This window comes from Gavia stellata, chromosome 9 (genome assembly GCF_030936135.1).
Source record: "Gavia stellata isolate bGavSte3 chromosome 9, bGavSte3.hap2, whole genome shotgun sequence".
NCBI lineage: Eukaryota > Metazoa > Chordata > Aves > Gaviiformes > Gaviidae > Gavia > Gavia stellata.
The window spans coordinates 916,268-933,900 of record NC_082602.1 but is presented as its reverse complement, the minus strand read 5'-3'; the positions used below and the strand labels follow the sequence as shown (position 1 = coordinate 933,900).

Genomic DNA, 17,633 nt, shown 5'->3' with positions numbered 1-17,633 from the left:
TTAAGACAGAAATAAAGTTGGGAAGGCGGCGGACGGTGTATCGTCTACCTGGGCGTTCACACAACCTGCTCCCCGAAGAAGCGACTTCTCACTGTGCCAGGGCATGAGCTGTGACAGGGTACGCATCTCACCTCTGCAGAGCCCACGCAGCAAGCCAGAGCCTTTCTTCTGGACTTATACATGAGCAGATGTCACCTCACAGATGCCCAAACCCAAGGAGAACAGGGCATCAGAAATGACTTGGAAAGGTTTGAAACAGATGGTGATTTTAAGGTTACCATACAATCCCACTCTATGCACTGTCACTAGTGGAAGGAAACACAAAAAGGAGGCAAAATGGGGTAAATGCCGCTTTCCTAGCTAGGGGGGAATGCTCCATTTTTGAGTGAAGTCCATAAATGTGGTTGATGCCTCAGGTCTCCTCCTGACCCTGCTACTACCCAGTACACTCACCCTGAGTAAGTTATTCATGTTCCCCATCTGCAAAATGGGGACAAAGAGACTCACTTCCAAAGGAAAGCACTTTCAAACCTACTGATAAAAAACACTCTAACACCTGGGACGTTGCTCCATAAAAATTTTCCCTACAGAAGCCGATCTTGGGATTTTTTTTCCCCTCCATTCAGGCTGAAATGGCATCAGAACCGCTCACAAGACACTGTGAAAAGGGTAAACCTAAACCTCGCTGTGCCCCCAGCCAAATACCAGCCTCCAGCTGAGTGCCGCATCCCCATACGCCCATCATATCGCCACATAAAATGGAAGATTTCATCTGAAATGGAAATGGTGCCTTGTTGTGCTGCATCAATGAACGGCCTTTATTTGTCGTTATTTACAGTCTGAGCCTCATCCTTGTTTCAATTTCTTTGCTGACACTAACACATTATTTTTTAATGAGCTGATGCTTTCCTATTTACTAAAAGGAACAAGTCATCAACCCACTGCCCATATGTACATACCATCATTGACGCTTGCCATAATGAACCCAATCATCGCATGCGTATTTATTCCCCAGCCTCTTCCGTTACCCAGACGTATCACTGCTGTGCTCCATCACTGCTGCTGCTTTCCCTCTGCACAAGCTCTACGGCTCTGTCTTTGCACCCCTCCTCCTGGCGAGTCCTTTTTATGGATCTAGAGATCCGCCGTAACCCGGTACTACTGCGCTTATCTGAGTTTTCGCCGTTTGCAAAGCGAAATTCAATGGTCTAAAAGCAGATGCAGCACAAAGGAATGAGCAATTTCTCCAAGACTGTAGCGTCTTAGGTGTTCAAGGAACGCGTGGCCGTGGCACTGCGGGACATGGTTTAGTGGGCATGGTGAGGTTGGGTTGATGGTTGGACTTGATGATCTTACAGGTCTTTTCAAACCTTAGTGATTCTGTGATCTTCCATCCTGCTCCTCGCTGCGGTGGAAACGTTCACATAAATCGTGTCTGGTTAAGCCAACATGATGTACCCCAGCGTCATAAAACATGCTTTTCGCCCCATTTTCACTGAGCTTAATTATTCCTTGTTTCTTCTTTTCTACACTGAATCAAGTCCCAGTTAGTTGCCGTTGGCCACACTCAGACTTCTCATTTCTTCAAGTGCTCAAGGTTTGTCCCTTGTCTCCAGAGGGATGAAATGTGCATCACCCCCAAGATTCCCTGCGTTTAGCATCAAAATGTTTATACTGTTATGCTGCATTTAAAAAAAAAAGAAAAAGGCATTTTCCCACCATTTCCCAATTCCATAGTAAATACACAGCCTATGCGGAGAAGCCCCCTCACTGGAAAATTGAATTTCATAACGTAAGAGCCCTTCAAGCTGCGTGGAGGGTAACAGACAAGTCAAATTCATCAGAAAGCTGGTTATTCCTGGGGGCTTTTTCAGGAGCTCCAACATGGACTTGGGAATAAAATTCCTTAATGGTAGGTTACGGGATCCAGGATCTAAGAGATCCTTGCAAAGAAGGGCTCTCCTGCTCTGCACATAGCTGTGGCTCCTTGCTCGTAGGTGAACACCAAGGCAAAGGAAAATCTACCCCATTATCCACTTCTAAACAACTTTATTGTATCAGTGATCAAATTGCAAAGTAAACCAATACATGTTAGTAAAGAAAAGATCTCACACTGTCACCCAACACCCAATTCTGGTCTTGAAAGGAACATGAACGGAGACAAGCGTGTTAGTAAACTGCTTGTGTCTATAAGGTGCACTTCTCTAGTTAAATCTTGCCCAATATTATCTTTACAGGAAAATAAAATCTAAAATCTACTTTTTTTTTTAGTCCAAGATTTTTTCTCACCCTTCCAAAGTAATTTGGTATTTGAGGAATAGGAAAATAGTCTCTTTTTTTAGGAAAATTTAAAATTCTCTCTAGATAAGTATAAGATGTCTGCTACTTTCTTAATAAAAGACAACAGGAGAAGAAAAAAGGGGGGGGGGGGGGGGAAGAAAATTCACTGCCATTTACTGGTTTTCAAACGTCCATTATATGGCCAGCCATCTTCACAGAAGTTCTCATTCTGGTATCACGATGCCCGGCTCCCCATGAATTTCACTTGAATGAGCGCAGCAAGGCTTTCAGGTTTTGTCTCTAGCCAAAAATGAGACTGATTTCAGTTCTGACTTGCTGAGACAGCTCATTATTATTCTAACCAGAGGCTGAGCCACACCCAGCAAGCGGCACCCCCAAAATACAGGTGCACCGAGTTTGCCGTGCTCAGCTGCCCAGAACTCAGCTCCTTACTGAGAAAGCCAAACCGGCATGCTTGCCTCGACACTAATTCTGTTTTCTATATTAAAAAAACACCTCACTTCTCGTTGCCCTCTGAGGATCATCTAAAAATGGCCAAGCTGTGTAAATACTGCTCTTCATCCACCTTATCGGTCCTTCTCTATGACACTGGTGGAGCTGCCAATGGTGGAGACTCTGTCATCTTGTAGCTCTTCAGGGACCGCATCTGTGTGAGCAGAGTAGGAAAAGATTGGCAGAAAGAAGGGGGGAAACCATTGCACCCCCAGATAACGAGCCAGAGCTGCGCAGCAAGCGATTCCCATGCTCCTTCTGCCTCCGCAGAGCTGCACCATGCGGTAAGGAGGCATTGGCGGCCCTGGTTTCTGAAGGTCAAGATTGGGGTTACCCCGATATATTTCACCTGCGCCGCAAGGTTTAAAAGAGCCCACGGCAACGCGAAACATCCCAGTGCACGCTGGCGAGATGAAGCCTGTAGATATGGTCCACGCTGAATACACACAGCCAATTTGCCCCAAAATAGGTCCTTCTCCTCCCTTGACTGCAGTGAACAAGCTCAGACTTTGCATGCAGAAATGAAGCTGTTGGACAGAAACATCCAGGTTGCCTCTGCTTTCTTCATACTTGGGCGGCCCCCAGTTTGACCAACTTCAGGGCTACACCAGGAGATGCTTTCATTAAATGGATGAGGGTGGGTTGGAGACATCCCATGTGCAGCTCATTTCTGGATGCTGAAGTAGAGCTCACTGCTCTTGCTCCTCTTCCAGCAGTTCATCAAGGCAAGCTCATCCCACTTGCCCACACTTATCGCCTTCTACCCAGGTTACCGAACTCAAATTGCTTCATTTTTCTTATTTTCATGTAGCCGGGCCACACAAGCTGTCTGGGTGCCCAGGCAGGGAAGCTGAGGCAGAGGGGTGTGCTGCAACCCATCCTCCGCAGCATCGTTGATGCGGTCAGCACGGCGTTGCATGGTGCTGGGACGGGGACAGGAATGACATACCCAACATCACCCAGCTAAGAGGTGGGACTTTAAGCTAATGCAAGACAAGGAAATACCCTTAAATAACAAAATCCTCACTCTAATCCTCAACGCCACGCTCAATGTCTCAAGCGTGCATTGTATTAGTCGCCCAGGAGCTAAGCTGTGTTCCTTATCTGTGGTTTTCTTCTTCCAGTCATCTTCTCAGACACCACTGCCCTCCAGTGATAAGCGCTGGGAGATGAAAAGCAAAAATGCCTCGGAGTACCCTTGGAGACAGAGCCTTGTTATTGCCAACATTTTCCCCGTGTCTGCCAGACTAAAGCAACTTTCCAGTTATTTTTACCAAAAATACTCTCTGCCACGCTGCAGCCTGTGTTTCTTTCTGCTCGTGACTGCAGTAACGTTCCCAATCCAGCCGGGAGCCGCTTCCCGCCGACCGCAAAAATAAAAGGTTTTCTTGCGATCGAGCCATATTAAAGTCCATCGCAGCCCCGCAGCGCTGGGCGCGTTCCTATAGACACGGAACAAAACTGCCCTCTAATAATTGCAGAGCAATTTTATAAAGCAGAGTCACCACCCAGGCTTCTTCAGAGCTGTTTGCTCCTTTGCGGCTTTTTGCCGTGCCACCTTTCCAAATTACTGCGAATCTAACTTTTCCGTACTCGCCGTATTTCCACAACCATCCTCCCGGCACACACATTTATTTTCTTTTGACTTTCAAGAAAACCGCAGACTATAATAGCAAGAGGGGATGTTTGATGTATTTACTCCTTCTAGCTGTTTTTTTTAATAGATAAATTCTTAAGCTATACGGTCTAGCAACTCCCCGCCAGCCTATTTGAAGCTTAGTATATCTCTCCTCGCACCTTTCTCTGCACCATCATGGCTTCTGACGTGCCTTCAAACCATTAAAAACTGCCCAACTGGAAGCCAGCCTTCAGGATGCGTTTCTTAAGGGTCACCTTCCTGCTACACCCGCTGACTCCACTTATTAAAGTTGCATTTCGGCTTAATAATTACAGCAAAGACATCTACTGTACACGCAAATTTTGGCACACACGTTAAACCATTCAGAGGATTTGGGTGTATTTGTTTGGGATCTCAGCACATTACCTGCTCAAGAAATGATCCCCAGTTATCCTTCCCACTTCCATACACCGCAGGGTAAATAATACAGAGCATGGGTCTTGGGCCAATCCTCAGAATGTGAAGCATTAAAGAATTTAAAAGAAATTAAACAGGGATGATATCACATGCAGATTTAAATTTCCTGCTACAAGCACATCGCAGGTGTATGTTTTACCCCTTCTACGTACCAGTAAGTCTCAAACCCACAAATGCTCGAGGAAAGCCAATGCCAACGGAGTGCAAAATAAAACTGATTTAAGTCAAACAGGAGGTAACATTTCCTTTATGCTTAGTTACACCTTCAGCTTTTATTTTTCTACCGTCTCTAACCCAAATCATACATCACTGCAGGCCAGGAAGACTTTAATATCACATTCACCTGCTGCTGTACTGGTACATGCTACCCGTAACATGCCTCTATTAAAGCTCTACTTGATATATTTGCCCTGTAAAATGTATAAAGGTTTCCAAGCCCTAGAGAGAACAGGCAGTCCTGCTCCAGTATCTATAACAGCATACAATGCTCCTCACATCCTTAATGGACAATTTTAATGGCCCCTCACTCTTTCAGAGATACAGCAGCGTCTCTTGGGAGGGGAAACGCAACACGAAGCTGCTTCGGCATGTCCTTCACAGCTCATCGTCTTTCAGGAAAGCCATCAGCTGTATTTTAGGAATATATGTAATTTCCCGTTCTAATTGACATTTAAACTAAATGAAAAGTTATACCTGCTCCGTTACAATGGAATCAAACGCATCGGAGTGCATTGAAAAACGCACATCCCCCCAAACCAACAGGTGTTTTTATCATACAACGAGGCTCAATGGCAGAGAAGGATTCACATGAGCTTTTTTATTTATCGCATCATTTATATCAGTTTGTTTGTCCTACAGAAAAACATTTTCCCTTGACACAAGTTTTTTTGGATTTATTCAAACTTCTTCCTAGGAAGAGAGGAAGCCATTTGATAATCACAGAATCACTAAGGTTGGAAAAGACCTGTAAGATCATCAAGGCCAACCATCAACCCAACCCCACCATGCCCACTAAACCATGTCCCGCAGTGCCACGTCCACACGTTCCTTGAACACCTCCAGGGATGGTGACTCCACCACCTCCCTGGGCAGCCTCTTCCAGTGTTTCACCACTCTCTCCGGAAAGACATTTTTCCTAATATCCAGCCTGAACCTCCCCTGACGCAACTTGAGGCTGTTTCTTCTTGTCCCATCACTTGTCACTTGGGAGAAGAGACCAACACCCACCTCCCCACAACCTCCTTTCAGGTAGTTGTAGAGAGCGATGAGGTCTCCCCTCAGCCTCCTCTTCTCCAGACTGAACAACCCCAGCTCCCTCAGCCGCTCCTCATCAGACTTGTGCTCCAGACCCCTCACCAGCTTCGTCGCCCTTCTCTGGACACGCTCCAGCACCTCAATGTCCTTCTTGTAGTGAGGGGCCCAAAACTGAACACAGGATTCGAGGTGCGGCCTCACCAGCGCCGAGTACAGGGGCACGATCACCTCCCTGCTCCCGCTGGCCACACTGTTTCTGATACAGGCCAGGATGGCGTTGGCCTTCATTAATCTAATCATCAAGCAGCAATCAAAACAGAAGCTGGTAGAGGCAACAGACGTAGCCCTGGTCACAGGCTCGCCACGATGTCACTCAAGCCTGCACCAAATCCAGGATTGTCCCTCCCTGGCTGGATGGCATCTCTACTCTCCCAAACTACCAAAGCTTTGGCTGACCCTCTTGCCATGAGGTCTGGGTACAGCCACAACCACCTTGCTGGCAGATTTGACTTCCAAGAGCTCATCGCTCGGGAGCACAAACCCACTGGCATCTCAGAAACCCCGGAAAGGTTTCGTTTGGAGGGTCTCTGCTCCACTCCCAGCACAGCCAACATTGCAGCTACAGCCGGTTGCTCAGGGCCGTGTCCAGGTGATTCGGGGCAGTCCCCGAGGATGAAGAGCCCACAAGCCACAGCATCGCCAGGACACATTTGGGTGCTGACTCACAAAGTCCCTTTCTCACTCAGGTATATGACCACCACCTGATCTTTCCACCTCTCAAGACCCCACTGGACACAGCCAAGAGATTTGATTGCGCTACTGGAGAGGTTGTTCCCCCTCTCTTGTAGTAATTTGCACAAAGCTTGGGCTTTGCCCCAAAAATGAATGGGATCCAAAAATATAAACGTCACCATTTGTGCTTGCAGATCCCCACGGTTGGGTCTGGAGCATCCTAGCTCCCGCTACCACACCGTCCTGAGCTCAGCCTCCGTCCCTCCGGCTTTTTTAGCATCTCCTTCATGCGCATGTGCTTTGTTTGTGACTACAGGGTTTTATTACTAATGGAACAAACATGCTCAAAGAACATCTGTGAGCAAAACGTAGAAAAACCCTAGAAAAAAAAAAATAAAGCAGTCCTCATCTTTTCCAGCCGGGAGGTCACAGCAGAGGGTAAAGCTCTTTAAGAAGCCCCTTGCCAAGCTCTGTTAGATATTTTCCAGGACCTGCATCAACTCCGCAGGCAACCAAGTAGATATCTTGGGAAGGCTTTTTCCCAAAGTTTCTCATTAGCAAAGTTCCAAAGAGGGACTCACAGTCTTATTTTAGTCCTTTCAAATCTCTTTTTACTTTGATACACTTCACCGCCCAGGGGATTTTCGCTAGAGAATTACCTTTTCCAGGGTACAGTTCTGACAAAAACGACACTCGCTGTGACTAAAAAGAAGCCAAATAAAGAGCGACTGCGGCCAAGCAGTTTACGATACCATATATGCCGACATCTCTGCGCTGCTTTTAAAAATGCAGCAGCAAGTGAGACACAGGACCCTTTTTCTCCTCCAAACCAAGCGACGTCCACAAGCTGCCACGGAAAAAATAACACAACGCCTTTGCTAGGATCCCGTCTCCCTTTTATACTTTTTTAAAACGAGCTCGCATCAAAGATCTGAGAGAGAAAAGCAGTTTATCATGACCTTGCCTGGGAGCGCAGCTATGGGTTTAAAGCTTACACGTAATCACATTTTCAGGGACTCGGACCCAAAGCAGGCAAGCTCTGGGCGGGTGGAAGGTGGGTTATTCGGTAATCTGGCAGCTGCCTGAAAATCCGTCCGCCCGTGGTTTAGTCCCCCAAGGGAGGCACCGAAAGCCTCATGACTTGAGGCATTTAAAAATAGGCAGAAAGAAGAATTTGCGATGACGCCGCTGGGAACAACTCTGCGTCAGCCGGGGACGGGTAGCGGCAGGTCATCCCCTGCCCGTCCCGGGCCTGATCCTGCCCCCAGGGACCACGTAGTCACCCCCTGCGCGGCGCGGTGTCGGTACGAGGGTGCCGAGACCCAGCAGGCGATGCATGAGCCTTTAGCTGTGACGGTGACGGGCAGGTTTGGGATGTCGTGTCACGGTGTTGTAGGCTTTCCTGGGTGGAAAACCCAGCAATAAGTAGTGAAGCCAAATATTTCAAGTCCTCATTAAAAAACCATCTGGAAAATTTTTAATTCTGCCATCTTGCCCATCCTTTTTCCACAAGGGCCAGGGATCATATCAAATAATCTAAATTTTTCTTTATTTCCTATATTTATACATAAATAAATGGATGGTTTATATTATTTTTTTAGGAGGTGGAAGGCAAAGCTCAGTTTAGCTGCTTTTGATGTGCTGCCCTAGCGATGATGCCGTTCTGCCCGCGAGGAAGCGCCAAATGGTTATGATGGAAAAGGCGGTGTCAGTCGCCAGGGCTGCTGGTGACAGACAGACGGACGCCTAGCCGTAGCCGGCAGAGAGGTGCCATCCAATGCCCTTTGGGAGCGCGATTTCCCGGCGTTGCGGCTCGCTTTTCAGGTCTCCCGTGAGCCAAAGGAAAGCAATGCCCGGGGAGGGGGGAGCGGCAACTTCAGCTCATTAAAAATTAAAAGTAGGGAAATGGTTTCAATTGATTAACCATAAACATTTGCTCCTCTCTCTCTCTAAAATCCTTCCGCTTATTTTCCTGACCTCGGCCCTCTCGAGGGACCCGATTGACCCGTGCCGTACCTCTTCCTACAGCATGCAACAACCCGCTCGTCTCCAAACTTCACTCAATATCCTTCACTGCTTCATGCCATAGACTAAGTTGCTCCATCCAGATAATTAGAGAGGAGATTGACCCAGCAAAGAGTCCGACTCCCATTTCAATCGCTCCCTTTGCAATATTTTCCAGCCATCCCCAAGTTAAATAAACCTGGTCAAACTTCCCTCCTTTGTATTTTCCTCTCTCTTTGGGCCAGCGACGCGCTACCGACACTACAAAAGCAATGAGAGCAGCATTAATTCTTCCTATACCGATATAATTTAATCTAATAAAATCCTTACGATCTTCAGTGTCGATCACCTGGGGATGAAGCATCCAAGGAATGCGCTGTCACATTGTGCCGGGAGCAGATCAGTGATGGGCAATGGAGGGAACAGAGGCATTTTTAGGTTCGTAATTAATGTCAAAATTGCTGCTGTCCTCCCGTACCCTTCCTCTGAGTTTTGGAAAGTGATGCCGATTCTTACAGCGATATTGCTAAAGAGAAACCGCAGACACACGGAAGAATCGGAGATAGCAAAACCTGCCTGTTTAAACCATTTAAGGCGTAGCTGCTTAGTGGTATCAAATATTAGATGAGCTAAGGTCCCAAACTGTCCTTTCCTCAGCTTAAAGGCTGTCTTTAACGTAACTGGAGCGTTACACATCTGCAGCAGGTTACACATTTGCCCCCCAAATAGTAAAAAAATAAAGCAAATGCTCATTTTCCAGCCTCCCAACGCCTCGAGGGACGGTGGTTACAGGTACCGGGGAAGCAGCTGGGTTGTTTTTCACATGGAGGCCGAATGCAGGATCGATATTGCTTTAGCGGCTGGCAGATGATGAGATCATGTCTAAATTAACGCAACTCAGCCACCCGTCTGGGAGCTGAGTTCCCAGAAACAGGGCTGGGGGAGGAAGCGGCACAGCCCCGGCTGCCCCAGGGAGGGAGAAACTCGCTCTTGCCATGCTTGGGGTGGCTGGAGCAAAGCATGGGTGAAGCCATCAACAGACCAGCCCTCCCCAGCTCCAGGGGTGGTGGAGACGGCCTCGGCGGGCGAGCTGTAAGCCAAAACTGTGTTATGGGAGCGGGGGGAGAAGTGATGGAGAAGCACAAGGTCATGCAAAGGATCCCTTTGCTTTAGGCTGGTGCAATCCAAGAAGCCCAAGTCCAGCTTTAAGGATGACCTTGCCTTGAGTTGTGCATTCCAGACCCGCCAGATTGCCCAGTTTTTACCCTCTGCATCGTCAGCCCTGGCCCGAGTGGTACCCGAAGCCTGACTTTAGCAGCCACAAGATGGGTTGATCCCACCGTCATCAAACACCAGCTTGACACATCAGTTGACAGCATCCGCTCCAATCCTCCATCCACACTACCGTCCAGACCACCCGACGCCTTTAATACTGAGTTGAAACACTGTGGGTGAACACACGCTCTCAGCAGCACATCCCTCCCCCCCCAACACCTCAGACAAGGTGGAAGGGGGGAAAATGATGGATTCACGCTGGGATTTCATCTGGAAAACCATCCGCAGGACCACTGGGCAGGACTGTGAAGCAGAAACCACAACACACCCCAATACCTCGCCTTAAATGTTAGGCCCCACTGCCATCTTGTGGCAAATGCTTCCCAAAATAAAGTAAAAGAGGGAAAAACACGTTAAAAAGTTGCGGACAAAGTTAGCTAGTGCAGTGAGGAAGGGTGGGGAAGTTATCGGGAACGGGATGGGGAAACCCATCGCTTCTCTTAAATGATGCTGAGACTGAATCTATAGCACCGTGCCAGGTACAAACCGAGGCGGAAAAACACGGAGATGGGATGGTCCAAACCAAATTTGCAGAGTTGAGGATATAAAAATCACACACATAAAGCACAATTGTTTCTACGGCCACGACTGCCTTTTAGTAGAATACCAGCAAAGATTTAGACGCTATTTCAAAACATTTAACAGTTTCCAAAGTAATTTAGCATCACCCTGGTTCGAATAAGGCTTGTCGACCCCAATAAGCAGGATTAAGCTGGAATTAGATATTGCACCTCTGAATTAAAGAACGCGGTTGCTGGAATTTACCGAGAGGATGATTTGAAAGACGGGGATTATGGCTGACGTCAATCATTCAACGGGCACGAAGCATCTTCAGATGCTGAAAACCCACCGATTAGCACCCCTCGGGTTTTCAAGAAGCCCCTCGCTGCAGGAATGAGGCAGTTTTGAAAATCCCCACGGTCCTTATCTGGCTGTTAGTCCTAGCCAAGTGCTTTGAGTACACCTCGGCATTTACTTTTTGCATCATTTATCATTTCCAGCGCTCGCCCCGTGGCAGAGCCTTTGCTTAGCAACTGGGGATCACTTCCTAGGAACTGCTTTCCGAAGCATTAGCAAAGTGCCTCGATTGCTGTATCATCCCGTCACGCCGGGGATGGCTCTTACCATCGCGCTAGGAAAAAAAAAATATCACCCAACAAATTGTTTTTTCTTCTTTGTATTGCAATAAGCACCTGCCAGATGCGCTATCAGACGACGTCAAATCTGCGTGTGATCCAAAACACTTACCGGATTTAGGTACTAGTGAACAAAAAATTCACTGAACAAATATAAATTCATGAATCATTTACAAGGAGCGTGTCTCTTTCCTCGACACAAATCTCTGCTGGCAGGAACAGATCAAGAAAACAAGAGGGAAGAATTATACGTTGAAAAGCGGACATAGAAAGTGGCAGTGTCCTGACTGTATCGAAAGAAAAAACGGTTTATGTGAGAATAGCTCTATACACCCGACCATCTACACAGCAATGCTTTCTTCTGTTACAATCTATTCAACTAAGTTATCGGGAGGAATAACGGCACGAAAACATACTTCCAGTCAAAAGACACCACGTCTTTCGAGGCCTTTCTATTTTCACAGCCCCTTTCTTTGGATCTCTGCAAGTCTTTACAACTTTGACCCTGCTACACACAGCGGGGATGGGTTCCAAGAGGCACGAGGTATTGCCAGAGACAAACTCTTATTTTCTGCTTTCAGCTGGGATTTAACTCCTTTTTGAGTTTCTATCGTCCCGTTTACTAGTTTCAACTTCTTGAGAGTTTGAAACATCAGTGTATATTACAGACAAGCTTGCCCTCAATAAAATAAATTATATTGTCGATAGCTCTATCTTTCTTTTCAGAGGCGAAAAAGCAATTGAAGGTTGATCCCAGACCTGGATAAAAAGGTTTCTATCTGCGTTAATTTGAAATCAACGCACAAAACGGATGGGTCTAAGCGTCGCCTTGGGGTTGTTGTGGTATAGAAGTCGTCTCTGGGTTTTAGAAAAGAGGTGTAACCCGTCTCCAGCCTCTCAGGGACCTGAAGACTTGCGGGATGAACAGTTTAGATGATGCTCTCAGCTGCTGTCGCTAAAACCCAGGCAGGAGACTGTTATAGGTACCTAAGTTACCCGCCATAAATAAATCAGCCAAAACACTGTCAGCAGTTTTTAGACGCAAAAGCCAGAGAAACCCACAGGGACGTTAAAGGGAGCTGGCACCAGACAGACCCACTTACGCCTCCGGTCGGCATCGAAAACTGGGAAACATCGTCATCCTCTCGGCAGAGGCCGACCGCAGCAAAGCCCTTTACCCCCAGCGCCCAGGACGCCCGAGCAGCAACCTGGAACCGGATCGACGGGCGAGGTGCCGCCCGCGAAAACACCCATTTATTTAAGCCGCTGGTGGGTATTAATTTAGGGGCGATAAGGGGAAAAAAAGGCAGGTTGCGGGTGCAGCGTGTTCGGTACACCGTGCAGCTGCCATTCCAGCAATGAGACGGGCGAAGAATTAAGCGGACCTTAATTAAAGCCTGAGAGCAATCCCAAACTGGCTTAGTTACCATCGTCATGGCTACCACGAGGTATGGGAAGATGCCGGGGGATGAAGCGCCAGCCCGGAGGGCGATGGGAAATGCCCGCAGGCCCCACTGAGACTTTTTCCTGCACGCTGAAACAAAGTCTTTGGACGACAGGAACGATGCGGGATGGGGCAAACGACCTTCACAACATCACACGGACACAGCGTCTTCTAGCGCTGGCCTGCCAGCCCAAGCTGGGAACAGCAGGGGAAAGTCTCAGGCGAGGATTAAACCTCGCTAGAGCCATGAGCGGGTTTAGTAACTCCTAAATGAGTTATTACACAGGGGCAGGCGCCGGGGTCCCTGCCGTTACCACGGGTGCCAGGGTGCCGTCACCTTCCCCTGCGGTAGTGGAGGCTCGGGGTGATCACAGCCTTCAATAAAAGCAACGGCAGAGGAAAAAGTCGGACCTGGGTTTCTGCTCCAGATGCAACATGCGGCCTCCGCTTCGGGCGGGGGGTGCGAAGGGATGCGCTAACCTGGGGAAGGACGAACTGACACACTCTGCTTGCGTGGCCGACAGTCCCGCACCTCCCTGGGCACAGTGCTTTGTTCCATTCAATCATCCCGTACGGTCAGGGAAAAGAATAATAAATTAAAAAAAAGCCCAAAGCCAACCACTTCTCATTTATCTGTATAGTCTCGTTAACGAAGGGCAGGGGACGACCGCGGAGGAAAGGGCAGGAGTTTGGTCCGGGTGATGGCAAGGTACGTTTTGTGAGAAGATTGAGGAGAGCGGTGTGGAACCGCACCCGGCTGCGAGAAATATCGTCAGGAATGATTTTGCTGAAATAAAACGCTACGCTTGGAAGAAATCAGACCGTCTCTTACTCGGTGAGAGCCGGCGCCTGCCAAAAGGAGGGTGACAGCGGGTCCCGCACCCTGCAGTCGCCCAGAACTGGCGGGCTCCCACAGCAACTTCCCAGTCACGCTCAAAATCCCCCGGGAGCCGGAGCAGCACCGCGCTCGGTGTGTTAAGGCAAGAGAGTCACGCACGTGAAAATCCCAGAGACCCCAGGTTGAGTGATACAGACCCCACTCCCCCCCCCCCCCCCAAAAAAAAAAAGACACTCTGGGGGTGCCCGACAGCAGCGCAGGGGGATAACGGGAGGCAAAGCACCCACCAACGCGTGGGGGAGCGTGGGCTTTAGTTTTTGGGGAGCTCGTTGGGAGAATGGGGGTTAGGAAAGGGGGGCTGGGGAGGGGGAGCGGCACCTGCCCCAGGGCTGGGTGCTGCCCACCCTGGCTGGGTGCTCCTCGCCCCGGGGCTGGCTGGGTGCTCCCCACCCTGGCTTGGTGCTCCTCACCCGGGGGCTGGCTGGGTGCTGCCCACCCTGGCTGGGTGCTCCTCGCCTGGGGGCTAGGCTGGGTGCTGCCCACCCTGGCTGGGTGCTCCTCACCCGGGGGTTGGCTGGGTGCTGCCCACCCTGGCTGGGTGCTCCTTGCCCGGGGGCTGGCTGGGTGCTGCCCACCCTGGCTGGGTGCTCCTCACCTGGGGCCTAGGCTGGGTGCTGCCCACCCTGGCTGGGTGCTCCTCACCCGGGGGTTGGCTGGGTGCTGCCCACCCTGGCTGGGTGCTCCTCGCCCAGGAGCTGGCTGGGTGCTGCCCACCCTGGCTGGGTGCTCCTCGCCCAGGAGCTGGCTGGGTGCTGCCCACCCTGGCTGGGTGCTCCTTGCCCAGGAGCTGGCTGGGTGCTCCTCGCCCAGGGGCTAGGCTGGGTGCTCCTCGCCCTGGCTGGGTGCTGCCCGCCCGGGGCCTGGCTGGGTGCTCCTCACCCGGGGGTTGGCTGGGTGCTGCCCACCCTGGCTGGGTGCTCCTCTCCCGGGGGCTGGCTGGGTGCTGCCCACCCTGGCTGGGTGCTCCTTGCCCGGGGACTGGCTGGGTGCTCCTCGCCTGGGGGCTAGGCTGGGTGCTGCCCACCCTGGCTGGGTGCTCCTCGCCCGGGAGCTGGCTGGGTGCTGCCCACCCTGGCTGGGTGCTCCTCACCCGGGGGTTGGCTGGGTGCTGCCCACCCTGGCTGGGTGCTCCTTGCCCGGGGGCTGGCTGGGTGCTGCCCACCCTGGCTGGGTGCTCCTCACCTGGGGCCTAGGCTGGGTGCTGCCCACCCTGGCTGGGTGCTCCTCACCCGGGGGTTGGCTGGGTGCTGCCCACCCTGGCTGGGTGCTCCTCGCCCAGGAGCTGGCTGGGTGCTGCCCACCCTGGCTGGGTGCTCCTCGCCCAGGAGCTGGCTGGGTGCTGCCCACCCTGGCTGGGTGCTCCTTGCCCAGGAGCTGGCTGGGTGCTCCTCGCCCAGGGGCTAGGCTGGGTGCTCCTCGCCCTGGCTGGGTGCTGCCCGCCCGGGGCCTGGCTGGGTGCTGCCCACCCTGGCTGGGTGCTCCTCACCCGGGGGTTGGCTGGGTGCTGCCCACCCTGGCTGGGTGCTCCTCTCCCGGGGGCTGGCTGGGTGCTGCCCACCCTGGCTGGGTGCTCCTTGCCCGGGGACTGGCTGGGTGCTCCTCGCCTGGGGGCTAGGCTGGGTGCTGCCCACCCTGGCTGGGTGCTCCTCGCCCGGGAGCTGGCTGGGTGCTCCTCGCCCTGGCTGGGTGCTCCTTGCCTGGGGGCTAGGCTGGGTGCTGCCCCCCTGGCTGGGTGCTGCTTGCCCAGGGGCTGGCTGGGTGCTGCCCACCCTGGCTGGGTGCTCCTCGCCCCAGGGCTGGCTGGGTGCTCCTTGCCTGGGGGCTGGCTGGGTGCTGCCCACCCTGGCTGGGTGCTCCTCTCCCGGGGGCTGGCTGGGTGCTGCCCACCCTGGCTGGGTGCTCCTCGCCCGGGGGCTGGCTGGGTGCTGCCCACCCTGGCTGGGTGCTCCTCGCCCGGGGGCTGGCTGGGTGCTGCCCACCCTGGCTGGGTGCTCCTCGCCCGGGGGCTAGGCTGGGTGCTGCCCACCCTGGCTGGGTGCTCCTCGCCCGGGGGCTGGCTGGGTGCTGCCCACCCTGGCTGGGTGCTGCCCAACAACTTCCCGGCCCGGCTGGAAACTTTTTCCCAGCGCCGGGGAGGCACCACCGCCTCCCGCCCCGTGAGTCCTCCCAGTTCCCCCCCCCGGGCCGAGCATCCCCGGGGAGCCGGAGCGGCGGGGAAGGGAAGGAGGGGGGTGGGGGGGGTGCTGCCGGTAATGGCTTATCCGATCCCCCGCGGGGCTCCTTCCCGGCGGCTGAAACCCCCTAAAACGCGCCCGGGCGCTTCCTCCGACCCCCCCCCCCGGGCACAATCGATGCCGCTTCCCCGGGGGGACCCTGAGGCGATGGGGGGGATGCGGTGTCCCACCACCTCCCTCCCTCCCACCCCACTCGGGAAGGGGTTTTGCGTGGCGGGGGGTGACCGGCCCTACCTCTCGGCCTTGGTAAACTTGCGGAAAGCCTGCCGGAGGTCGTGGAAGGAGCGGTAGGTCTGGGGTTCGGCCGAGATGCCCTGTGCCCGGGTGGTGCGGGGCCCGATGTGCGGGCTGGGGGCCGGCAGGACCGATTGGCATTTGTGCAACCGCCGGCGCAGCTCCTGGATCTCCTCATCCTTCTCTCCTAAACGTCTCTCCAGCTCCTTGATCCGCTCTTCTTTCAGCAGTAGCAGCTTAGTGAAGTCTCCTTCCAGCTCGGTCATTTTGGGGTGTACCCCCCCCCCGGTGTTAGAGCCGAGCCGGGGCGGGCAGAGCTCATGGAGAGCAGCGGCCGGATCCGTTCCCCGGGCGAGGGGTGGGGGGGGGGAGAGCCTCCTGCCCGCCCCGGGTCAGGGCAGCGGCTCCAGCATCCCCAAACGCTGCGTTCCTCCAGCAAACCGGGGAGAAAAACACCCCTAAAAAAAAAAAACCCACCACAAAAAGAAGGGGGAAAAAAAAAAAGACAAGGGGAAAGAGCTTTTGTGCCACTCTGCGGGGTTGGGATCCTGGAAATAGCAACAATTACCATGTGATCGGAGGGTGACGCAGCTCCTTGTAACTGGAGCCGAAGACTTGGGATTCAAACAAGAGCACTTCATAAATATTAAATTGCTTTCTGCTAATGAGCCACGCGGAGCCGCCCCCCCGCCCCGCCCGGCAGCTCAGCATCCCCCACCCCCACCCCCCGGGTCACCCCACATCCCACACTGCTGCCTCACCCCTCCCTCGGCACCCCAGTCCCTCCCGGGTACCCCCATCCCTGGAGTGTCCCACATCTGGCCTCACCAGGGCACCCTACATGTCACCCTGCGTCCCTCCCTGCCAGGACATCCCATGTAGCTCCCCACATCCAGCCCAGCATCCTTCCCCCCATCCCACCCCTCCTGGGCACCCGCATCCCTTCCCCATCAAGGGCGCCCCGCATCCCTTCCCCATCAAGGGCGCCCCGCATCCCTTCCCCATCAAGGGCGCCCCGCATCCCTTCCCCATCAAGGGCGCCCCGCATCCCTTCCCCATCAAGGGCGCCCCGCATCCCTTCCCCATCAAGGTTCCCTCCAGGTACCCCCCATCCTACCCCATTTTGGCTGCCCCACACTCCTGCTGCCCTCCAGGTCACCCCACAACACATACCAGCCACCCCCCCATCATCCTGGGAGGCACCCAATGTCCCCAGCACCCATGGGCAGTCTGCACCCCACGCCTGCAAGGGAGTAGAGCCCGTCACCGGGCACACAGACACGGGTGGCCCTGGTGGCACCCGGTCCCTGGGGGACACCGGGGAGGGCAGGCAGCCCCAGAGCGTGCCAGCAGCTCGGAGGAGGCAGGAGCTCGCCCTTCCTGGACTTATTTGGAAGAACCCATCACGCACATGAATTTTTAATGCCGGCTGGCAAAGGGCACCATCAGCTCCCCTATCGCGTTTCCCTCCCAA

At 52.9% G+C, this 17,633-nt stretch overlaps 1 protein-coding gene across 1 annotated transcript in view; it reads right to left on the bottom strand.

Annotated features, from left to right (window-relative positions):
- PRKG1 (protein kinase cGMP-dependent 1) overlaps window positions 1–16,432 on the bottom strand; it is a 520,194-nt gene extending 503,762 nt beyond the window's left edge. Inside the window, exon 1 of the mRNA XM_059821041.1 lies at window positions 16,160–16,432. Within this exon, the coding sequence (XP_059677024.1) occupies window positions 16,160–16,425 (266 nt within the window). The 5' untranslated portion in view covers window positions 16,426–16,432. The remainder of the gene's footprint in view (window positions 1–16,159) is intronic.
- Window positions 16,433–17,633: the final 1,201 nt, after the last annotated feature.